Here is a 23411-nt window from a genome sequence, read left to right on the forward strand (position 1 = left end):
GACTGCCAAAAACAAAACATCAATTGTTCAAAAACTGGATCTGAAATAAAAAAACAAGTGTTTTAGCAACAACCAAAAAACGGCTTTCACCAGCAGTCTCCATAAGACACCAGTGCATTTCATTTCATGCTATACTGAGTGAACTCAAGGATCTGAGAGGGCAGATTGTGATACGAATGTAAATATCACATCAAACATTGCCTTTCATCATATGCTGTAATCAGCAGTGAGATCTCCTTTCACATACATCGGTCAATATAGAACATGCATAGGATGAGGTTTTTTTTGCTATATTAAGAGGGAAAAAAGAGAGGGGAAGGGGACAAGATTAAGATCTGTGAAGAGAATTACAGAACTCCTGAAAGTTCAGACAGGAAATGACAAGAGCATGACAGAAAAAACAAACAAGAGGAAAGAAATAAGAGGTAAAGTAGAAAGTGGAGACAATAACTTTCAATGAAAGTGAACCATCTGCAATTTTGTAAAAAAAAAAAAAAAAACACAGAAAATAGTAAAGTTTTTAAAAGTTTAGTTTCTATTCCAAGATTGCAAAGAAAGTATGCAAACATTACACTGCCACACAAAAAGAACTATTGCTTTTTCATACATTTTTCACTAATTTACCTTATCTTTGCATTTTTTTAAAGTTTCACATACGCAACATTTTCAAAACTATTCTCGTTTACACACATCCGCTAAAACTGCCAAAAAACGCTATTTTAAGAATACCAGGCCAGTAGTTGGTGCTGTAAACTTGTTGCTGTAAACCCACACTTTGCTGAAAAAGCGTTAGCAAACTCTTAAGCAGCAACAACAGTACCATGTACTCTGCCATTGTTATGTATGTTTGTTCGAGCTTGCCTTTAAAATCGACACGTACTACACACGTGCATAACGTCACCGTTTTAAAGATTCCTGTTTTTGGGTGTTTACATGGAAACAATAACAGTGGCGTTTCCAAAAACGTGCACTTTGAAACCCGTTTTAAAAATATGCATTTTCAGAACCCCAAAACACCGTTGGCATGTAAATGAACAGGCAAAACACATAAAAAGTTTCCCTTTTGGCTGAAAACGTTGTCGTGTAACTGGCCCCTCAGTCTACTGCAGCTTAACAAGGTGGTTTTGATTCCAAGATGGGCAGCACCCATTGTTGAACCAGACAGAGGAGGGAAAAATCATGTTAACAGAGAATGACTCAGTGATTGTTGACAATTCTTATGGGAAGTTTATGCTACATGACATAAAACCTTCAGGATCAAAATGCAGTCGGAGTAGGTTTAAGGATGCCAGAATGCACAAAAAAAAAATGGCACAGGAGCAGAAGAGTGAAGGGGCAAATTACATAAGTTTTTTTTTTTTTTTTTTTAAAGAACAGCTCCATTCCACTTTCCCCTAAAATAGATTTTAAAGAGCTCCATTCCAGCGCCCATCACAAGACAAATGCCAGAGCACCCCGCATAAAACTACAGGCAACATGTTGATGATAACAACCTGATATGATCATCAAAGAGTGTTAAAGCCCACCATAAAGTTCATCAATCATCACCGAGAAGACACATCAATGCAGAGAACCCAGAAAGAGGCACTCATAGCTAGAAGCTCTGTTCCCAAAGCCAGTCGTGATGAAAAATATGCAGGTCAGCTTTACAGAGGATAACAGAGGTATGAGACAAGAGGGGGACAACCATCTTTCAAATCTGTTTGCATTTCAGAAAAGCTAAAATAATCCCACATTGTGCAGTCACATATGGATTCTTATTAAAAACATTCAAAGAAACCCCTTTCCATTTGGATTACCTTTGGCGAATTTAAACAAAATATTATAATAGGTTTAAGTTGTATTCTTTAAATAAATTAACATTATAGCAGCCATCATGCTCTTTTTAGGTATCAGCCATTAATTCACCAACATTGTTCAAAAACTAAAAGTCTTGAACATCTGGTTAGCTTACATCATTTACAAAAAAAGGTTTTTACATTTGAAACCTTATACTCCATGTGGCAATATTCACAGTTTGAGCATTCAAGCTAAAAGCTACAGAATTTGCATCACATCACATAAATGCCACATATAATTTCGGTTTTATTTTCAGTCTAATAGAAATTACTCTCAATTTGAGCTGAAAGGGTAAACCCTCAAAACAAATTCAAACAAGGCTGCTTCAAAATGCCCTTGTCTCCACTTCCTCTTTCCAGTAGGAAATTGATGCTCCAGCCCCCAACCCTTTCATTAGCTACGCTGTGACATTAGGAATGATAATGACTGCTTATAGGCCCAGTCACAAATACCCAGCAATTAACAACCACTAATCAATTCCCACTGCAATAATCACAGTGGTGCTGAATCAAAAATGTACTCTGAATACAAACATATCAAGGGCATCCCAAAGCCTTTTATCTTCAAGAACAATGAATGCATTAAATTATTCAGAGTACAAAACTTCTAGTTTGGCCCTTTAGTCTGGAAAGAGGGCTGTATTCTGCACATATTTAACCGAGCCATTAAGACATAAACAAACACATAAACATGTTCTTAACTAACTGCCTAATTATACATATAGTTTTCAATCAGGATTACAAGAGTTTGAGAAATGTATGAAAATGCACTTTTATTTAACCCTATAAAGCCTACTTTGATGCATGAATTTCTAAGGCCTCTAAATAACCCAACATGATCCAAACTTTGCTGAAAAACCTGCTGTACAAATTCTTCTACATGACTTCTACTCTCTAACAGATTTAGATATAATTCTGAAAACAACCTGTGGTACACCTTCCATTATGAGTATCAAATACATACAAAAGACTTTTGATTAAATTTATTTGTACATCTTTCAATCAGCATTGCACTGCATTGTATTTGAACCACCAGAATACAGAAATGTGATTATAAAACTAGACATTTAAATGTCACCATACTAAGACATATTACTGAGAGATACAGAGTAACAAAAAAACAATGCATTTTATGCAAGTAGTCTGTGATACGATTATAAAAATATCTGATTGTCATTTCAAGCTTAAAAACTGGATTAAATACTTGTTGGCTATATAAATACTAACAGTGGTAACTAAATGCGTTCCAGGGTTAAATGTGCCTTGCATTTACAGTGTTTACTGACTGGTCTGAGATAAAGCAGGGAAACTTTTGAGGAAAAATCCATTGTGTGGCTTTTATGTCAACTAATTCTGACACACACCAATGAGAATGAATGACTCAGATCTGCTCATACATTTCTGCTCTATTTTGTACACGTGAGTGATATGAACTTTACTAATCGCCACATAATTAACACAAGCATTGAAAGCATTTGGAAAACTTTTAAGCAACCAGTTTCGACTTAATGACAAACCCAATGGTGTTTCATTCTTGTTAAATGGTATACTGAATTATAACCTCAGAAAACTATTCACATGCGCATTTTGTAACATTTCTGGACAGATATTAACGTAAGCGATTTTTTCTTAAGAATAAACTGAGGTTACAAGGACGCCGATGATTGTTTTAGCCTATCAACGCTAACATATGGAGAGCTAACGTAACTAATAACTAATGTACAATAAAGTTTTTAGCAGTTTGAGTTTGTAAGCATGTTTGAAACTAACGTTACTTGTGTACCTCTGATGCTAAACACACACAAGAGTTAGCTTTTAGTAGTTAGTTAGAAGCAATTAAGTCTGACACAGTGCCAAAAACTTCTAGTTCCAACTTCCAAAGAAAACTTTGGATAGAGTAGGAATAACGTTAGTTGAGCAAACGGAGAAATAACGTTACAGTATACGAACCCAGGAGTTTCTTGACCTCTTCCTCGCTCATGAAGACGTTCACATTCGGCCTGTTGTTATGGTTTATACCCGGTGCATTGCTCGGGTTGGCGAGGCATTGGGCCCCTTCGAGAAGCAGGAGGAGAAAGAGACCCCCTCGTCTCCACAGTACCGTTTGCGGCCAGCCCCGGGACACCGCCGACGCCGCGCCTCCACCGGAGCCCCGCGCTGGCGGAAGCATCACAACCCACCGTCGCGTTAAAAAGTCTCTGCGATCGAACTGCGCCACGGAACCTCATCCAAAGCTCGAGCTACTTCTTCCCGAGGGCGACATGCTACTAGATTTGACGACGGCGCTCTCTGTCGACCCCTCAAACCCGACGCCGATAGCCGTCCAGCTAACTTCGGTTAGCTCGCGCTCAGTCTCTGTGGCGGGACCAGTTGGACGATGTTAAAGCGCTTTGTTTCTCCAGGGAGAAAGTCCTCAGCTTCTGTTTCTTAAAATAAAAATTCGGGGGACAAGCCACAAATACTATCCCAAACAAACAGCCCTTAAAAGTGTCCTCCAGCTCTGTCCTTTCATGGTCTTTTCCACCCCCCCGCATTGGCCGCAATCTCAGTTTTCATTGAAGAAAGGGGCGGTTGGGGGGGGGGGGGGGGGGGGGTAGGGGGTCATTTAAAACTAGTGCGCGCACGCACCGACGTTTACGGGCGCGCTCCTGGGGTGGTGTGGGTTTGATGTAATGATAATAATACAGACAGGTGACAACTGTGCGCTTTGACCGACCCCTGTTATTGCTTGTTAAATCAGTTTGATTTCAAACTATTTTTTTGTGAAATACTAAAATATGCGTAAAATATAAATACTATAAGTTTTCAACTTTCCAGAGGCCGACAGAAGTGAATCATTTTTTACTCTGCTGTAAAAGTATTTACTTTTCAATTGTCTATAATTTATCAGTGTTTTTCTTTAGAAAACCTTTACGTCACAACATTCCAAAGCATATTTATATAATATTGTAGCCGACTTTTTACAGCACTACGTTTCATATTAAATATTATTTAATAGCCTACTTAATTATTTTAGAAATCTAGTTATTTTACTCAAGTAAAAGTAATCCAATGCTTTACTTGAGTGCAAGAAAGTACTATTTTAATTTTATTATATTAAATCTATATTAAATCAAATTTATTAATATGATTTTTTTTTTTTAAATTAGTATTTAAAAAGTACTAAAGGTAATATATATATATATATATATATATATATATATATATATGTAGTGCAGCAACAAAGTACAACATCATGCTTTGGAATGTAGCGAAGTTAAGGTTTTTCCAAAGAAAAACACTCTGATATAGTATAGTACTTTTTAAATTTTACTTGAGTAAAGTAATGTAGTCAGCTACGGGAAGTTGTGGCCTAGTGGTTAAAGAGTTTGATTTCTAACCCTAGGGTTGTGGAATCGAATTCAGAGTATGGGTCACCATACTTGGCTGAATGTCACATCACTTTTCACTTTAACATACTTCACTGTCCACTTCTGCTTTCAACCAAAGTAAAAGTTAAGAAACAAAAGTATCTAAATGTTTCATTGAATCTCTACATTAAAGTGTATAAAGTTAAAATGTAATGTTTTTAATATGCCATAACAAAGTATGTAATAAGGCTATATTAAAATAGCGCTGTATTATATAGGCTAGCCTACTTATATAGCAACACTAGTTTTATGGAATATAAAGTGTGGGATCTATGACCTGAAAAAGATTGAAGATATTATCTCAAACATAATATATCTGAAATTAATAATAATATCACTTAAAAAAAAAAAAAAACCTAATCATTACGGTTGATTTAATTTTATTACTATTTCTCCAATGATAACACTAAGAATAATCATTTGATAAATCTCTGATGGGTGTACAAGAACCTTTGTATCAGTTTGTTTCCTTAAATTGCAAATAGTTGTTTGTAATATGCAAAGAAACCATCATAAAGCTCATTATAGACTTTATCCCATTTATAAGATTTTGTTCTCTGTTTGTGCACATTGTCTCTTGCACTGAGCTGGTCGCTGCTTTTGCAACCTCATACTTATGCACTTTTTATAGAACATGAAAGTATAATGTGTGTACATATTTATAGATATATTGTTATTTGCATTTCTGCACTCAGAAAAAAAGGTACAAAAGCTGTCAGTTGGATGATAAAAAAAAAAATCTACATGTGTACCTAAGGGTTCCCTATTGGTTGTTGCATATTTGCACTTATTAGTACCTAAAGTGTACTAAAGTGTACCCTTTTTAAAAGATACCACCCCAGTGACAGCTTTTTTCCCTTTTTTTCTGAGATTGTGGTCAGAGCTAACCATTTAATTGGCTTTCTTTGTAGTTGTACTTTGCACAAGGACAATAAAACTGAATCCAATCTAATCTCATCTAATGACATAAATGCAGTAACTTCAGTCCAATCCTTTGTGTAAATGCTTTCTTCAAAGACACAACAAGATAGACCAGGAATTTGACATCCGTAGCCATCTACTTCTTGTGTCACCGCTTACCTGGGACCGTAGACTTTAAGTTCAGTGAGCCACATCCATGATATTTCCAAAGCCAGACTAACAGTTTCAGGAAATTTTGCCTCATGAATGGAGCGACACCTTGTGGCAATTAAGGTACTAGCACAACCTCACTGGTCATTTATCCTAAAACTAAAAACTGTTTTCTGGATAAGAATGCCCACAAATAAAGTATACCTGTTAAAAATTCTTTAATATTTTTCTACAGTTTCATATTATCACCTCACACCCGAGGCTTTAGGTGCGTCCCAAATCGCGTACTTATGACGTTTTGTAGTAGTGCGTTAACACTGAACAGTCCAAAAAGAAAAAAGTAGCTACACTTTAAAAACCCGGATGATGCGCTAAAGAAGTGTAATACGTAACAAAGGGGGAGGGGCTATCAGACTCAGATTATTTATAAAGTCTATGATTATGAATTACAAAATAATCTTATATAATTCATACACACTACAAAGTTGAGTAAATAGTGCATGAGTACATAGTGTATGAGTGCATAGTGTATAGTGCGTCATTTGGGATGCAGTTTTTATTTTTTTCTTCAAAAAGTGAATAGCATGAAATTTTAACATTTTTATTATTAAAATATTCAACAACAACAACAACAACAAAAAACGACTATAAACACTATATACATGGTAGCTGGCAGACAAATTTCCTTTATGCAAACAGAAACAATGGTATGACATTTATTATTATTATTGTATGAACTTGCTGTAGGAGAGAACCAGGCTTGAATGAATTGTTGAATGAAAATACTTGTAGGTTTTGGAGACTGAACAGGCAATTCAGGAAACAGAGAAGAAAAAAAATTCCCTGAGGGACTTGACGGCCACTGCATGTCAATATCACGTAATATTTACATTTGAGGTATGCTATTTGATGCAGATAATTCCAAAATCATATTGTCAAGGTCATCTACAGATCTCAGCCCGTATTCTTCTAAGAATCCTCTCAGAAAGCTCCCAATTCATCTTAAAAAATTTCCAACTAAGAATTGTAGCTTAAGAGTGATTCAGGACCAGTCTGAGAGCAATTCTGAGTGAAAAAATAGACAAAAACTTTCGTCTTAGTGAGGAGGTGGGGCTGACCCCATGGTTAGGTATGACACATTCTTCTGAAGACTGTGATTGGCTGTCCAAGAAGAAGAAAAAAAGAACACTTTAATAGGGTCTATTATAAGCCTTCCCTAACCCTAACCCACTGTAATCCATAGTCTCCAACACTCTGCTAAAGAAACTTTTAAGAGTCCTCCTCCCTACTCCTAACACTTTTTGATCTTAAGAGCTCTTTCAAAATGCTTTGTGAATAAGTTTTATCTTTACTAGGAATTCTCTTTAATATTAAGGTGGAAACTTCCCACTTTTTAAAGAATTTTCTTAGAATTTTGTCACTAAGAATTTTCATGAATACGGCCCTGGAGCTGTAAATGAACAAATAAACGTCCATAGGACAATGCAGCCAATGAAGAAAGGGTGAACCATGACGGTTATGTATCCTGATTTAAACTAAGACTGAGAGAAGCAGCTACTCCCCAAAGTTGTCATTGGTTCAGCCTCCAAAAACAGAGAGAGAGAAAAAAAAAACACATTCAGTACGTGACAATGTCCATTTCTATCAGAGATATAAAATATACTCACAACTATTGTTGTTGTTTTTGAGTTCTTCTGTCTGATGAGAGAGAGGAAAAAGGGTTGTTTAAAGGTTGTCATAATTCCATGATTTAAACTGTATCATTTCCACCACATTTACATCCACTGTACAGTGGAACCAGGAAGAACTGCGGTTGATACGTACTTGGAGTCTTAGGCTGTACTTTCTTAGGCAGCAAAGGCTCACAGATCTCTCTAAAACAAACATCCTGCTGAACTTTGTATGTCCTTTTGTACCTGAGGGTGAAAACAGTTACTCAGCAAAAAAATAAATAAAAAAATAAATAAAGAGATACAACTACTGGATCAGACAGGAGCAAAACAGGACCATAGACATATCCAGAGAGCAGACACTTACAAATAATGGCAGACACCATCCTCCCACACAGGCACACTCTTTGTTTCGGAGTAAAGGCGAGTACATGGGTGAGATACTCGCTGACAATCTGAAAATATACAAAAAGTGGAGATGACTATAGATCTTATTACAGACAAAGCAATTTAAGATTATGTGAAATGATAGATTATCTTTTTTCAGACTGATGCTTTTAAAATTAAAAATCCTGGTGTCTAGGTGGTGGGATAATGAATCGATAATAAACTAAAACAATAATAAATCAACTCGAGTTTAGTTCTAATTTCTAAGGTATTCGTTGGTTTGTGTTTGTATGCTTGTGAAGGAACAGACGTGGTTATACTAACATAGCTCACACCGTCTGCCCTTGAAACCAGCGGCACAGTTGCAGCTGAACGACTCGTTGATCTGCGCACATGCTCCACCATTCTGGCAGGGCTGAGTTCTGCAGTCTTGGGATGACTCTGAAATTTAATGAAATGTTTTTGATACAAACACATAAACACAATGCTTTGCTACATGAAAAGTTTAAACATTGGCTAGCATGCTGCTTTTTCATGTTTGGGTTTATTTAGCTGCTCTTTTAAATACACAATCACTTGCACATAAATATGCGTATTTAAACAGCTATAAGTCACTTTTGGTGGGGCTGAAACCATAACAGATTGCTGATAGATGCGGTTTGTTTATGGTGACTGTCAGAATACATGCAGTGGTATTCTGCCCCAGTCTCTCTTTCAGCTTGGACCAATTAGAGAGTTTGAATACCACCAACTGTTAAAACATTCTCCTGTTTTAAGAACCACAAACTCCCTATCTAAAGTTAATCAATGATTTTCACTTGCCTAACAATAACCTTTCTAGAGTTTTATTGGAAGATTACCTACCAGATTTACTCTCTTTCCCTTCTTCAGGAATTTCCAGAGCTAGACTTATCTTATTGGTGGTTTCTTCCATATTTTCTAATTTGATTGGCGGTTCAGGCCCTGTTTAAAAGATACAATGGAAGAAATTGAAAAATCAAGTTAAATAAAAAATTATTTATGCAAGGGACCCCTTCCTAAAATGTCAAGGCAGGTTTTTTTTTTTCATATATAGTGATCCATTTATAATTGATCAAAAATGTTAAGCATAAAAGTGTAAATACCATATAATGTTGCTTTATGCTGCCCTTTTTCCTCAAAATTAATTCATTTAAAAAACAAATAAATAACTTAAAATTTTGAAGCAAATTGTAGGCTACTAAAACCACATCAAATTATATACAGTATATATATACAGTATATATATATATATATATACATATATATATATATATATATATATATATATATATATATATATATATATATATATACGAAATATTAAATATGATAAATGTGAGGAAAAAATAATTGTATTTATTATCCTCATTTGAAATGTTAATTATGACAACCCTAAAAACATTTTGTAAATTTGTAAAGTTTCCTACTTTGAAACCACTTGAATAAAACACAAATTCATTTATTTAGCAGATTTTTAAAATCTAAAATTAGAATGCATTACCGTTATATATGAAATAATTACTGACTTGTGCGGTGTCTGATGGTTTTTTGTGGAAGGTTGGTAAATTTAGCTGTAATTCTCCCTCTTCCGTCTATTAGCTCTGTATATCTGAAAGAGAAAACAAACACACAGAGCTCATTATTCTATGGCTTCCTAGCATTGCGTTCATAATTGCATTGCTGCATCTGTACCTTTGTGGCTCTTCAAGGAGTTCTGTGTGTTCATCTGTGCCTCCATCTTGAACTTGTGTCAAGGTCTGTCCTGTCTGGGAGTCCTGTCCTCCCTTAGGTCTGTCACCTCGGCTTTGGTCCTTTGGAACTGGTACTGGGCAATACAAGATACAAAGATGGGTCACCATGACAAAGACATCTGGACAATCAGCAGACAAGCAGCGATCTTAAATATCGGCGACTCACGTGTAGTGAAGGCTAGGTGTTGAGGGACGCTCTGAATGCTGTCCTGGCCTGTTTTGCGCACAGCAGTGAGGGTAAGTCGGTAATGTTGTCCTGGAGTGAGGTCTTGTAGTGTATAAGTCCCTAAACGTCCATCAGCTAGGTAGCGGCTACGGGTGCTCAGGCCGTGAGTAATATTGACCACAAAACCATCTGGTTGATTCCGAGGATGATGGTCCCATGTGATTCGAGCAGATGTGGTGGTGATATGGGAGAGTGAAAGGTTCTGAGGTGGAAGCGGTCCTAGTGGAGAGAACAGTATAATGTGATGTTACTTACTACAGAGGTGTATGTGTTTGTAACACAGAGCTGAAGGGATACTCACTGGTCCAGAAGTGCAGTGGCCCAGCAGATTTGCTGGTTGATGGCAGGTCTTCAGGGTGCAGACCACTCTGTGTAACTACATCTACTGTGTACATCTGACCTGGGAGCAATGTGCTGTGGGTTACACACAACTAATCAGTAAAATATGTGTTTTTCATTTTCATATTTGAAATTTTATTTGATCTCAGAACATAGTGATGCGACAAAACTTCAGACACTGGTCTTTTGGAGGGCTGAAATCAGTGATGAAGTGTAATTGAAACTTCTCCCATGACACATTTTAACTGTTTAACTGTTATTTCGTGCATACATACGAGTATAAAATATGACACTACTACAAACAGGTAAACATATCAGCAGGGTGTACACACTTAACCGTGACCAAAAATGATGTTGGAGTAGAGTCGGCTTGTTGCAAAAGAAATTGACTAGTTTAACAGACCGAAGTAGTGCCATTAATTTTTGATAGGAATGAAAATGAGGCTGTAAGACAGTGATCCTCAAATCTGACTTGCGGGATCCACTTTCCTGCATTGTGTTCAGTATCTCTAACCCTAATCAAACCTGAATTTGCTAATCAGTGTCTTCAGGATCATTAGGAAATCACAGTTGGGGTCAATTAGATTAGGGTTGGAGCTAAACACTGCAGGAAACTTGATCTCGTGAGCCAGATTTGAGGATCACTTCTGGATTGAAGTGCCATTGAAAACACTGTCTATTCACCACAGACTCATTTTTGATCCATACTAAATTCAATATGACTTTTAACTTGACTAAGTTCTGTATTACCAGAGAACACAGCACCCTGAATAGCATAAAGACTACCATCACGCAATTTTAATTACCAAAACTTTATTTTTATTTATTTTATTTATTTAAAACTTAAAAAAACTTTAATATAGTTTTTGGTTAAAATGAATAATAATAATAATAATAATAATAATAAATTAGCTAAAAAAAATAAATAAATTATATTTTTCTTACATAATTTAGGGTTATGTAACTATTACTACAACTTATTAAAGAGCACATTGAAACATTATATGTAAGAGTAAATGTTAATATAGTAGGCTAAACGTTAATAATATGCCTGTTAATAATAATATTATAATAATTTTATATTTGAATCATTAAACTTTAAAAATGACATTTGTACATGGGGGAATCTTTTAGAATAAGAGTTCTCACATGTATTTACAGAATAGAAAAGGTGATTTTTTTTTTCAACTGCTGCCAAAAATGATGTCTCCCGGAAATTGCCGCTCTCTTGCAACTCAAAAGTTATATTCATTACAGAACCCACTCACCTCAAAAGGGAACTGAACTAATTGTTTACCGTATTGTCCCGAACAGTGTTGGGAAGGTTACTTTGGAAATGTAATAGGTTACAGATTACAAGTTACCCTGTTTAAAATGTAATAGTAGTGTAACTTTTTCAATTACTTTATTAAAGTAATGTAACTAATTACTTTTGAGTACTTTTTGATTACTTTTCTAAATTTGTGAAAATTAAAGAATAATAAATGAAAGCATATACATCAACTTAAATACATTTATCTAATAAGCATGTGACGTATTCTGTGTACTAAACTCCTGAAACATTGGTGTTTTTTTAAACTGCTGTCTCTTTGTATATGATGATAGTTTTCTCAAAATAAGTAAAATGCACATGAAGTGACACAGAGCAGTTCTAGAAATTATGTTTATGTGCTCGTGTACTCCTACAGTATATTGAGATGGCAGAGGTTGAAAACACTGCGAGCTTCAGTAGGCCTATGTGTAGTAAATGAAACCATGTCTTTGCCATTAATTTACAGGAGGGGCAGACTGGGAAAAAAATTCAGACTGGAAAATTCAAACTCATACAAACAAATTCATGGACAAAACTATTTTTTGTATGGACCTGACATAAAAAAAGGTTTAAATCTTTAATTTGGGGACATGCAAAGTAATTAAAAGTTCTCTCCTGAACTGCACCTTCACTTCCATTTTTCTCTTCAGTCTCTTTATTTTGCTCTGTTATCCATCTCTCTCATGACTTTAATACTCAAGATTGAACAAAACTATACTTTACAATACAATACTCTACAATACTACAATATCTTTATAGAAAAATCCTAATACTGTACACAAGTCATGTTTTTCCCTTACAAAAATTAACCTTGCTTTTATTAGCCTATATAAAAGTAAAATAACCTTGTTTTGTTTTTTTGCAAATGGATTTGTATTTATTTTTAAATAAATACATTTGTAAAATAATTGTACATTTTTGGTTACCACAGTTAAACAATAGTAACCATTTTCTCTGGATTTATAGTTAAATATTAAAATGTTAATTTTCGTAAGGGTTGTGTTGTTGTCTCTCGTAGCTCCCCCTAAACCTATAAAAAAAAATCTGAATTTTTTTCAGCTAAATTCCTACTGTAACATTACAACAGATAATAATGATGTCCTTTATATAGTATTTTGAGTGATGGCTGATGAGCAACGTGCTGCTGCTTGATTAATTAAATAAAAAAACAAAGACAAAAAAGCATATTTACAGATTAAACTGACCTAAAACCCTGAACAGTAGTTCTGCTTCTCTGCTCCAGCTGTGCGCTTCCACAGTCCACTCTTTTCTCTCTTGTTCTCTCGCATTGATTACTCTGATTGATTACATTGATTGAGTCTGATCCAACCCGTTTGGCGGAGGCGCGGAGAGCGCGCGAGTCATGACTAACAATTCATGACTTATTAGAGATTTAATTATCAAATGGCGGATTCGCAAATGATCGCTTTAGTATACAATAATGATATTAAATAGTGGGGCAAAATCGGCTGCCAGGCCACCGGGAATTGTCCAGGTTCTCCCGGTGTCCAGTCCGCGCCTGATTTCCACAGACACACAGAATGTGCAAGTCATATATTGCATTTTTGGGGCTTGATATTCACAGACACTAGTCCATGTCATGTTTTGATTCAAGTGTACTGACCTACTTTTGATTTAGTCATCCAAAATGTGGCATATTCCGTCCGCGTTAGGCATTTCGTTTTTATGACTGGATTCTACGAACCAGACTGTATTTCCGCATCCCGGAAATTATTTGGGCGGTATGTCTCAGAATTGCCAGTGCAATTTGGGAAAGAAATCAGTTAAATCTGTACGTGGATGTGTGTAAATATTCAAATGTAATCCCCTTTGTAATCGTTAAAAATTTCATAAGTAACTGTAATTTAATTACTCATTTTTTCGTAGTAACTGTAACTAATTACAGTTACAATAATTTTGTAATTAAATTACGTAACGCCGTTACATGTAACTAGTTACTCCCCAACACTGGTCCCGAATATAAGACAATGTTTTTTTCTTGGAAATACAGGTGCATCTCAATAAATTAGAATGTCACAGAAAAGTTCATTGATTTCAGTAATTCAACACAAATTGTGAAACTTGTGTATTAAATTAATTTAATGCACACAGAATTAAATAGTTTAAGTTTTTGGTTCTTTTAATTGTGATGATTTTGGCTCACATTTAACAAAAACTCAACAAATTAGAATACTTCATAAGACCAATAAAAAAAAAAAATTTGTGAATAGTTGGCCCTCTGGAAAGTATGTTCATTTACTGTACATGTACTCAGTACTTGATAGGAGCCCCCTTTTCTTTAATTACTTCCTCAATTCGGCATGGCATGGAGGTGATCAATTTGTGGCACTGCCGAGGTGGTCCGGAAGCCCAGGTTTCTTTGAAAGTGGCCTTCAGCTCATCTGCATTTTTTGGGCCTCTTGTTTCTCATTTTCCTTTTGACAATACCCCATAGATTTTCTAAGGGGTTCAGGTCTGCTGAGTTTACTGGCCAGTCAAGTACACCAACACCATGGTCATTTAACCAACTTTTGGTGCTTTTGGCAGCGTGGGCAGGTGCCAAATCCTGCTGGAAAATGAAATCAGCATCTTCAAAAAGCTGGTCAGCAGAAGGAAACATGAAGTGCTCCAAAATTTCTTGGTTAATGGGTGCAGTGACTTTGGTTTTCAAAAAACACAATGGACCAACACCAGCAGATAACATTACACCCCAAATAATCACAGGCTGTGGAAACTTAACACTGGACTTCAAGCAACTTGGGCTATGAGCGTCTCCACCGTTTCCTCCAGACTCTAATACCTTGGTTTCCAAATGAAATACAAAACTTGCTCTCATCTGAAAAGAGGACTTTGGACCACTGGGCAACAGTCCAGTTCTTCTTCTCCTTAGCCCAGGTAAGAAGACTCTGATGCTATCTATGGTTCAGGAGTGGCTTATGAAGTTTTCCATTCCTTGTTAAGTTCACTCAAATTCTTGAATCAATTTTGCTTGACAATCCTCATAAGGCTACGGTTCTCTCGGTTGATTGTGCATCTTTTTCTTCCACACTTTTTCCTTCCACTCAACTTTCTGTTAACATGCTTGGATACAGCACTCTGTGATCAGCCAGCTTCTTTGGCAATGAATGTTTGTGTCTTACCCTCCTTGTGAAGGGTGTCATTAGCCACTTTTCCACTGTTGGGCCAGTGCGAGCCAGTGCTTTAAATGGGCCGGGCAGGGCTAATAGCCTCGGACCTGTAGCAACGAGGCCAAAATAGCAGTGTGTTTCCACCGTCGGGCCAGAAGCTCCACTGTGCTTTACTAAAACCCACCCTTTACACGCCTCTCAGGAACAATGTCATGCAACCCCGTAATTTCAATAAATACACAATTGTGATAGAGAATTAGAAGCTGACGTCTGATTTTTTCAAGTGGTCACATTTACCACGTTTACTATGGTAACGTTAATGCCTAGCATGCAGTCTTTTGCATCGCTTATAAATATTTCTGTCTTGTATGGTGATTATAATCGACATCGGATCAAGTTATTTCAAACACTCACTGCTGACTGAAAGTGAGTTTTGAGCTCAACAGATTTTAATGCTGGTGTTATAGCTGTTAGCTTTCTGAAATGATCTGCAGCGCCATTACGCTTTCCAGACGTTTTTGTTGGTCCAAAAACCCAGGCCGTTGGCCCAGAGGAAGTACCAACAAGGCACAATCAAGCACCGGAAGTGACAGTGGATCCGCGACTGGCCCTGGCACGCACTAGCACGCCCGCTTTTGGCCTGACAGTGGAAACGCAGCTAATGATTGTTTTCTGGACAACTGTTAGATCAGCAGTCTTGCCCATGATTGTGTTGCCTAGTGAACTAAAATGAGAGACTCAGGAAACCTTTGCAGGTGTTTTGAGTTGATTAGCTGATTGGCATGTCACCATATTGTAATTTGTTGAGATGTTGAATTGGTGGGTTTTTGTTAAATGTGAGCCAAAATCATCACAATTTAAAGAACCACTGACTTAAACTGCTTCAGTCTGTTTGCATTGAATTTATTTAATAGACAGTTTCACAATTTGAGTTGAATTACTGAAATAAATTAACTTTTCCACGACATTCTAATTTATTGAGATCAGGGGCGGCCTTAAGCATCTGGGGGCCTGTTTCAATAACTAATATGGGGCCCTGCCCACATAAAATGTAAACATAATAGAGCAGAAAAAGCAAGGATTCCTGTTGGTTTGCATCATATTATTTTATTACTCGCACTTTCAGCTTCATTAAAAGGCAGCTTTATACAAACTATATACAATACAGCGTTTTACGTTGGAATAAGCCTCGCCCTTTCACGCAGGGCAACATCACTGCTTATTTGATTTGCGCAGTAGCTATATTTTCAGCTGTCTGGGCTGACTTAAAAAAAAAAAAAAAACAGCTCAAACATCCTCTCAACTTGCCGTATTACGGAGCCCGGGAAGTCACCTGTGTAAGTAAAAATAATTTTTTAAAAATCCGTGACGACGGTTTTGGCAATCCGTGCGCCCTAAACCGTACTCACGAATTCTCAAACTGTTCCCTCGGTTTAACAAATCGTGCCCACGGATTAATAAACCGTACCCACGAGTTTCTAACCCGCGCTCTCAGATTTGTAAACAGTGCCTGCAGTTTCTGAAATCTGTACCCACGAATTCATAAACCGTGCCCACGCTTTCGCAATCCGTTCCCACGGGTTTGTAAAATGTACTCACGGATTTGTGGCTCACTCATTTTAGAAGAACACCAGGAGACCGTTGTTAACGAATCTACATTTACAATGCACATTATTAGCTTATCTTTTATTATTAATAGTAAAATTCGGTTCCCGTGGCGTCTGTCGTTGCTATGCACCATGCGCTCTCCACAACGACAGAGAAGTTTTAATAGCTAATGGATTTCCACCACCGAAAAACGCTTTGCTGTAGCTCTGCTAGAAGATTTATTTAGAAAAAACACCCGTAGTTTGGGTGCACCCCCATCCTTCATGTTGACTTGTTGCGCCTGGAAAAAAATGAGCGCGTCGCTTCAATTATTTGAAATAGTGAACTTGAGCATGCAAAAGACACGATATTGAACGGCCCTCGAGCTACCTCCAATCAGGTCACGAGCTACTCTCGCGAGTGACGTGTTGGAGACCACTTTAGACATTATGTCTGAAAATCAATATCCTAGGGAGAAAATGAATGGGATTTTCCTGTTCTGTTGGGGGCCCTCTTGGAGGGCGGGGCCCGTTTCAATTGAAACGGGTGAAACATAGGTAAGGCCGCCTCTGATTGAGATGCACCTGTGCACCTGAAAAAACAGGGTCTAGACTTTGACATGTCAATAATACACCCACGAAAATAGGTGGCGCCAAAAACGCATAAAACGAGTGTGCCATGAAATACGTAATGTGTGTAGTAAAGATCGCGAGTGAAAACAAAAGAAAAAGAAAAAGCTTACAGCGGCATAAGTCATGACTGTCATTAGCCTGATGGGACCAAACTTTCTCTGTACGTAGGTGTTTTTAAAACATAAGAGAGTACCCAGATTTGAAGACTACAATAAGATTGATGGATGGACTAAATGTTATCTAATTCAAATGGACTACCTGTTATTTTTATGGCATATCAAAAAAGTATATTTTTTAATGTGATTATTTTTTCTTACATTTTAGCAGTATTTACCATACTTTCAAAACAAAAATTAAAATAGGAAAACTATACCATATGAAAGGAATTTAAGTTTTACAGAGAGAGAGAAAGAGTGAGAGAGAGAGAGAGAGAGAGAGAGAGAGAGAGAGAACAAGATTTGGTTTTCAAATAGCTTTTTTACAAAAGGTACATCTGGAAAAAGGGGGGTCCTCTTATAATCAGGGTTGTCTTATATTCGGGTCAATATGGTAATATAAAGAAAGCAGTAATCTTAGTGGAACCGATGATAGGCTACTTTTGTTCAGCTATGTGGTAAGTAATTAGCAAGCTCAAAATTAATTAAGTTCAACTAAAAATTATATCACCATAACACGATACTCACATTTCTTGAACTCACACCATCACAAGATTGTCAACCATTGTGCGAACATTAAAAATTTCAATTTTCTTCTGTTTTATGATGCGTTAATTTATGATTCACATTTCAAGTGCACCTTCAGAATCTCCTACTTCTAGGTTCAGAGATTCATTATTAGGTTATGACACATTATTTGGCTGTACGGTAAGGGAAAAACTTGTAAAAGAACTTGTAAATTAGAACTTTCTGACTACACTTGAAGGCTGTAACAGACTAGATGGGCCAATTATGAGATCATTCTCTTAAGACTATGCAAACATATTGCAGACCTGTGTTTTCTTTTTCTGTGTCATCATGACTGACCTGAAAGAGTACTCCGTGACGCTGCTATTGAGCACGGCTGTGCGAGGTCCGCTACCATCTGCAGGCACCAGAGACACCCGAACCTGACTGATCGCTGCCTGGCGGCCAACATGCACCAGCCACCGCAGCCATACCTGAGAGGACGACACATCCACTACCTCCAGCTGTTCCACCTTACGTGGCCCTGCGACCGAACAGGAGAAGAAGATTATGTGAGTGAATACTTTACATGTACATGTTAGTTCAGCATGATTTTTATTTACGGACTTAAAACCTGAAAAAAAAAATCCTGCTGTCACATTGTGCTAAGGAAACAGGATGTGACATAATCACCATGTAGGTATAGAAGAAATATTGGGAGCTCTCACTAGTGCGGATGAGAGCGAAAGCTGGCTGACTTATGTCGTTGCTGTTGGTGTTGCGTTTGACGGAGAATGTGGAGATGTTGTAAAGCTGTCCGGGCTTCAGGCCCTGTAGTACATAGGTAGAATGCTGCTTCTCCAGGAAGTCTGTCTTCCTTGGTCCACGACCAATAGGAGCAAAGGCAACAGCAAAGCCGCTGATTAAATTCTGAGTGGCATCTGACTGATCCCAGCGTAACTCGACTTCATTTTCTTCTACTCGCAACACATGCAGGCCAGATGGAGGCAACAGGTCTGGGAACAGTGAAAGTATTATAAATAAATCAAATACCCTCTAAACCAGTGATTCTTAGCTAGTGGTCTATGGCCCGCCAGGGGACCTCAGCAAACCTCAAATGGGGCCCAAAGATGTCTTAAGATGATTTAAAATAAAAACAAGCATTCATATTAGTTAAAACAACTCAAATAAAGATATACATATTTTAATTCACCCAATTATTATTTTTTTTAAATCTTAATTTTAAAAGTGATTTCGAGATCAAATGTCCATGGTGTTTGAACATTTTATATTTAGCACATGAGACCATGCTCCGCACTCACAAAAATAATCTTCTTTTTACATTTTTTACATAGTAAGATGGTCTTACTTTTATCACCAATGTTAAAACACAACTCAAGGCCTTCTTCATTGTGTTGAACAGTTCAATCCCTCCACCCAGTTTTTAAAATCATAAATTCTATTGACATCATTACTCATTACCCAATGCTCAATCACTAAAAACACAGTGTTCCATTTAAATTCTGGAAAATTTACATTTGTATACAAATCATCACATCCACCTATACACTACATAATATATAGCTACCCATGACTAGAACATGAATTATATAGGATCCCATATTTATCCTTATTGTACAATCAAACAGTCAAATACATAAAGAATCACCAGCATCTACTACCCAAATTCAAATTGAAATGGTGTAACAATGGAAAGTATAATGACTAAAATCATCAAAAGTACATTATCATAAATAATCACTGATTTTCACACTGTACTCAAAATATACTCCACAAAATGTTAAAGATGGGTTAGGGTTTGGTTTTTAAGATTTTATGAAATAATTTACATTTCTCTAGCTAGAAATGGTAAAATTAAATAAATAGCTTGACAATATATCAAGAAATACATTCCAAAGAATGCACATATTTTACGTTTGTAATAAGTAACAAACTTTCCATATATTCGAATAATTAATAACTTTCCTGGTCTGGAAGCAATTTAACTAATTACTTTGCCAGTAAAAACACAAACTCTGCATTCCATTCTATTTTAATATCTAGTTTCTTTTCTAGATAGCCTCCACTTAAATAAAAGTAATGGATATGGGTTGATTTTGAATAATGGAAGATCAGGAGCTGACCTCTCTCACAATCTCTCCCTGTGTGGCCCACCCTGCAGGCGCAGCTGTAGTTCCCCCTTCTTTCACTCCAACAGACGCCTCGGTTCCCGCATGGCTGCAGAACACACGGGTTCTCCACTAGACGGCAACAGAGGACCAATTGAGACCTTACATTGAAAGCGCCCTATCTGACAAATTTACAAAACTAATATAATGACCTCAGACTTCCGGAAAGTGGAAGGGTACACAGGCAGTTAAAGTTTTTCTCGTAGTTCCCTCAATCCTTGATATGTTTTGTGCACTTTTTCAGGAGTAATATTTGATAATGGTTAACCTACATGTCTGGCAGCGGTCTCCAACATAACCCTCTTTACACACACACAGGTGGTTCCTCCTGTAGCCTCGGCATACACCTCCATTCAAGCAAGGATTTGGCTCGCATCCATCCTGTTCTGTAGAAGAAAAAAACACACATCTGTATCACAAGATGGTATCAGTGTAAGTGATAAAGTAGGTGTGAAGTGTTTGTGTATCACATTAAATTTAGTGTAAATCAGAATCAAGGGGAAAGCAGATTACGCAGAATGACAAAAACAGTTGCAGATGCAAGCTGGAAAATGAGTTGGGAATCAAGGTTCAACAAAAACAGGTTTGTTTTTCTTTTTATAGTAACCATATTGTAGCTCATTTTAATGTAAGTTATTGAGTTTATATTACTGCCATTTAAGCTACAAGCACAATTTGGTGTTTGCAAAGACCCTCTCTGTTTTCAGGTAGATGCTTTAAGGCTGCAAAATAATTGTCTATAAAAAGTATAGTTTTGTTGTTTTACACTGACAGTTAAACTGGTTAAACTGTTAAACTTTTTTTTTTTACACTGATCAACAGACAAATATTCTTTAATGTCAAAATGAAAACAGTTTTCTACGGATTGGTTATTACAGTTATTACTCACAAACAAATGTTTTGCATAAGTACTCAAGTGTTGGCGTTTAGCAGATGCACCTTTGGCAGCAATTACAGCCTTGAGTCTGTGTGAATAGCATTAGATTTGCACATCTGGCCACTGCAGTTTTTCCACATTCAGGTTACACAGAGACTGAGTCTAAGGCCTTTTCCCAAGCCAACCCAGTAGGTGTCTTGCAGACTCCATCAGATTTTCCTTCTTGATTTCTGAGTATTTTCCTGCATTCATTTTTATCTTTTACCTTCATTCAGTCTTTTAGCCATTCTGCAGAGAAGAATCTCCACCATGTTTTTCACAAATTAGGGAAGGTGTTTTTCTGATTATACACTGTGTTAACTTGGCCAAAAACTCAGTTCTGTCAGGACTACTACCGTCAAGGATGATTGACAATTAGCATAGAGTTTGAATTGGCAGTATGGTTCTGCTCTGGGCAAGATCTCCCTCTACATCCATGCAGCCTATGCAGGGAGAGCAGCGATAACCTCCTTTAGGGTAAACAGAACAGTACCAACATAAATGTATTGTGGATAATATTTATGTTCAATAATTGAATTTAAACATTTTAGAAATTAGTCTGATTAAAAGGGGAATCAGAAAGCGGAATCGTGACTAGTCTAGAGGAGGGGTTTGGGATGGAGGAGGGTAATTAGCTATTGAGCAACACGAAGCTGCAGATAATACTGAAGGACCTTATATATGGGTGCTGTGATATGTGTCATATCCCTATAGGTAGATGTGGATCAGCTGAGAGTTAGATGATGCAAGCTTGACTAACGTGACCTGCCAGAACTATCGCTATGCTTGATTTTTGATCTCATCAGACCATGGAACCTTCTAGCTGGTGGGACTCTCTCATGTGCCTTGTAGAAGACTGTATCAGAGCTGTCCTATGCCATTCACCCATAAGCTGTGACTGGTACTCAGAAGCATTCGGGCAACAGTTATCTGCACAGCCTTGATCATTTTAGATTCTAAATCTTCTGCATTTCCACTAAATTTTGAAGGCATAGATCATCTGTGCCACAATGGCCTGGATTTGGTTTACATTTAACAAAGTCATTTGTAGCTGCTTGGAGTGTTTCTTTTCACCAGAAAATTCTTCCACAACATTGACTCACCAGAAATTGGACATTTCAGATAGAAGTGTATTTACATTACAATCAATCCTTAGCTACGCTCAATTAATCTTAATTTAGCCATTCATGTCACTTTTAAACCAACTGGCAACCTCAGCGATTTAGTTCATATTAAAAGATTGTGAAACTTATGAGAACAATTCTTGCTTTTTTTATTTATTTAAGATCACATTGATCAAATTTTGAAAGTGTCTTTTTTTTACTGTTGATCAGTGAGGGAAAAAAATCTGTTTTTCAAGACCGTAAAAACACAAAACAGTCCATAGTAGTTAACATATTGATGTTACCTATCTCACAGTCCTGCCCGGCATAGCCCTGCTGGCAGTGACAGAAGTAAGAACCAGGCTGATCCTCACATGTACCTCTGTGCTTACATGGCTCGGAAAGGCATTCATCAATATCTGTCAAAGCATTCACAGAAATCTAAACTCAAGCCCAGTTTTACACAATGGGCTGTCAAAATCTCTAATATCAAAATATCTATATGACATAAGATAGAGAATCATTAATACGCAAGAGATATGCAGTGTGTTACCTGTTTGACAGCGCTGGCCACTAAAACCATCTTCACATTCACACAGGTAGGAGGCTACCCTGTCACGACAAGTTCCCCCATTCATACACGGCTGAGACAAACACTCGTTTATCTCTGGAAAAATAAAGGGGATGATGAGAGTCATTCATGTACAAATCCTAGCACACTGGAAGCATTTAACAAATCCTGAAAACACATACACATATATAAACAAAACCTGAAATACACACACCACACACTTGCATAAACAGACACAAATTTTGTGTACAAGGGATAATACTGCATGTCATTGATCAGAAAAAGCAGAAACCCAAATCTGCATGCAAGTCCATTAACAACAGTTCTCATGATGAACAGAAATCCAGGTATTTGGACTTCTACCCGTCTCACTGTGTACTTGGGACTGTTTATTTCATGTGATACAAATGATGTAGTAGCTCATGTTGCCAGAGTAGCATCATGCTTTATGTCCAACAGAGAGACCGCAGGATTGTTTTGTGTTTAAGAGCTCTGAACTGTATACCGAGGCCTGACTACGTTCTGTTAGCACCCTGACACGCTATACAAACTTTATGTTGGTTTCCAACTACAATTTGTTTTAGAGTGTTTCTACTCG

General features: G+C 37.0%; 2 protein-coding genes across 3 annotated transcripts in view; both read right to left on the reverse strand.

Moving 5' to 3' along the window:
* Positions 1 to 4422, reverse strand: part of LOC132161234 (tyrosine-protein kinase RYK-like) — a 62873-nt gene extending 58451 nt beyond the window's left edge. The window contains exon 1 of one of the 2 annotated variants that reach the window (XM_059571153.1): positions 3789 to 4422. In XM_059571153.1, coding sequence (XP_059427136.1) covers positions 3789 to 4008 — 220 coding nt within the window. In that variant the 5' untranslated portion in view covers positions 4009 to 4422. The remainder of the gene's footprint in view (positions 1 to 3788) is intronic. The other variant, XM_059571154.1, reaches the window with a different exon arrangement.
* A 3329-nt stretch (positions 4423 to 7751) lies between these two features.
* Positions 7752 to 23411, reverse strand: part of sned1 (sushi, nidogen and EGF-like domains 1) — a 35518-nt gene continuing 19858 nt past the window's right edge. Inside the window, exons 17-32 of the mRNA XM_059571155.1 lie at positions 22796 to 22909; positions 22548 to 22661; positions 20496 to 20609; positions 20179 to 20295; positions 18763 to 19050; positions 18395 to 18578; positions 10676 to 10788; positions 10315 to 10593; positions 10090 to 10222; positions 9924 to 10006; positions 9241 to 9339; positions 8701 to 8817; positions 8357 to 8444; positions 8144 to 8235; positions 7988 to 8017; positions 7752 to 7906 (exon numbers count right to left, since the gene is read on the reverse strand). Of these exons, the coding sequence (XP_059427138.1) occupies positions 7989 to 8017; positions 8144 to 8235; positions 8357 to 8444; positions 8701 to 8817; positions 9241 to 9339; positions 9924 to 10006; positions 10090 to 10222; positions 10315 to 10593; positions 10676 to 10788; positions 18395 to 18578; positions 18763 to 19050; positions 20179 to 20295; positions 20496 to 20609; positions 22548 to 22661; positions 22796 to 22909 (1964 nt within the window). The 3' untranslated portion in view covers positions 7752 to 7906; position 7988. The remainder of the gene's footprint in view (positions 7907 to 7987; positions 8018 to 8143; positions 8236 to 8356; positions 8445 to 8700; positions 8818 to 9240; positions 9340 to 9923; positions 10007 to 10089; positions 10223 to 10314; positions 10594 to 10675; positions 10789 to 18394; positions 18579 to 18762; positions 19051 to 20178; positions 20296 to 20495; positions 20610 to 22547; positions 22662 to 22795; positions 22910 to 23411) is intronic.

The sequence above is a fragment of the Carassius carassius genome, chromosome 17 (assembly GCF_963082965.1).
Source record: "Carassius carassius chromosome 17, fCarCar2.1, whole genome shotgun sequence".
Lineage (NCBI taxonomy): Eukaryota > Metazoa > Chordata > Actinopteri > Cypriniformes > Cyprinidae > Carassius > Carassius carassius.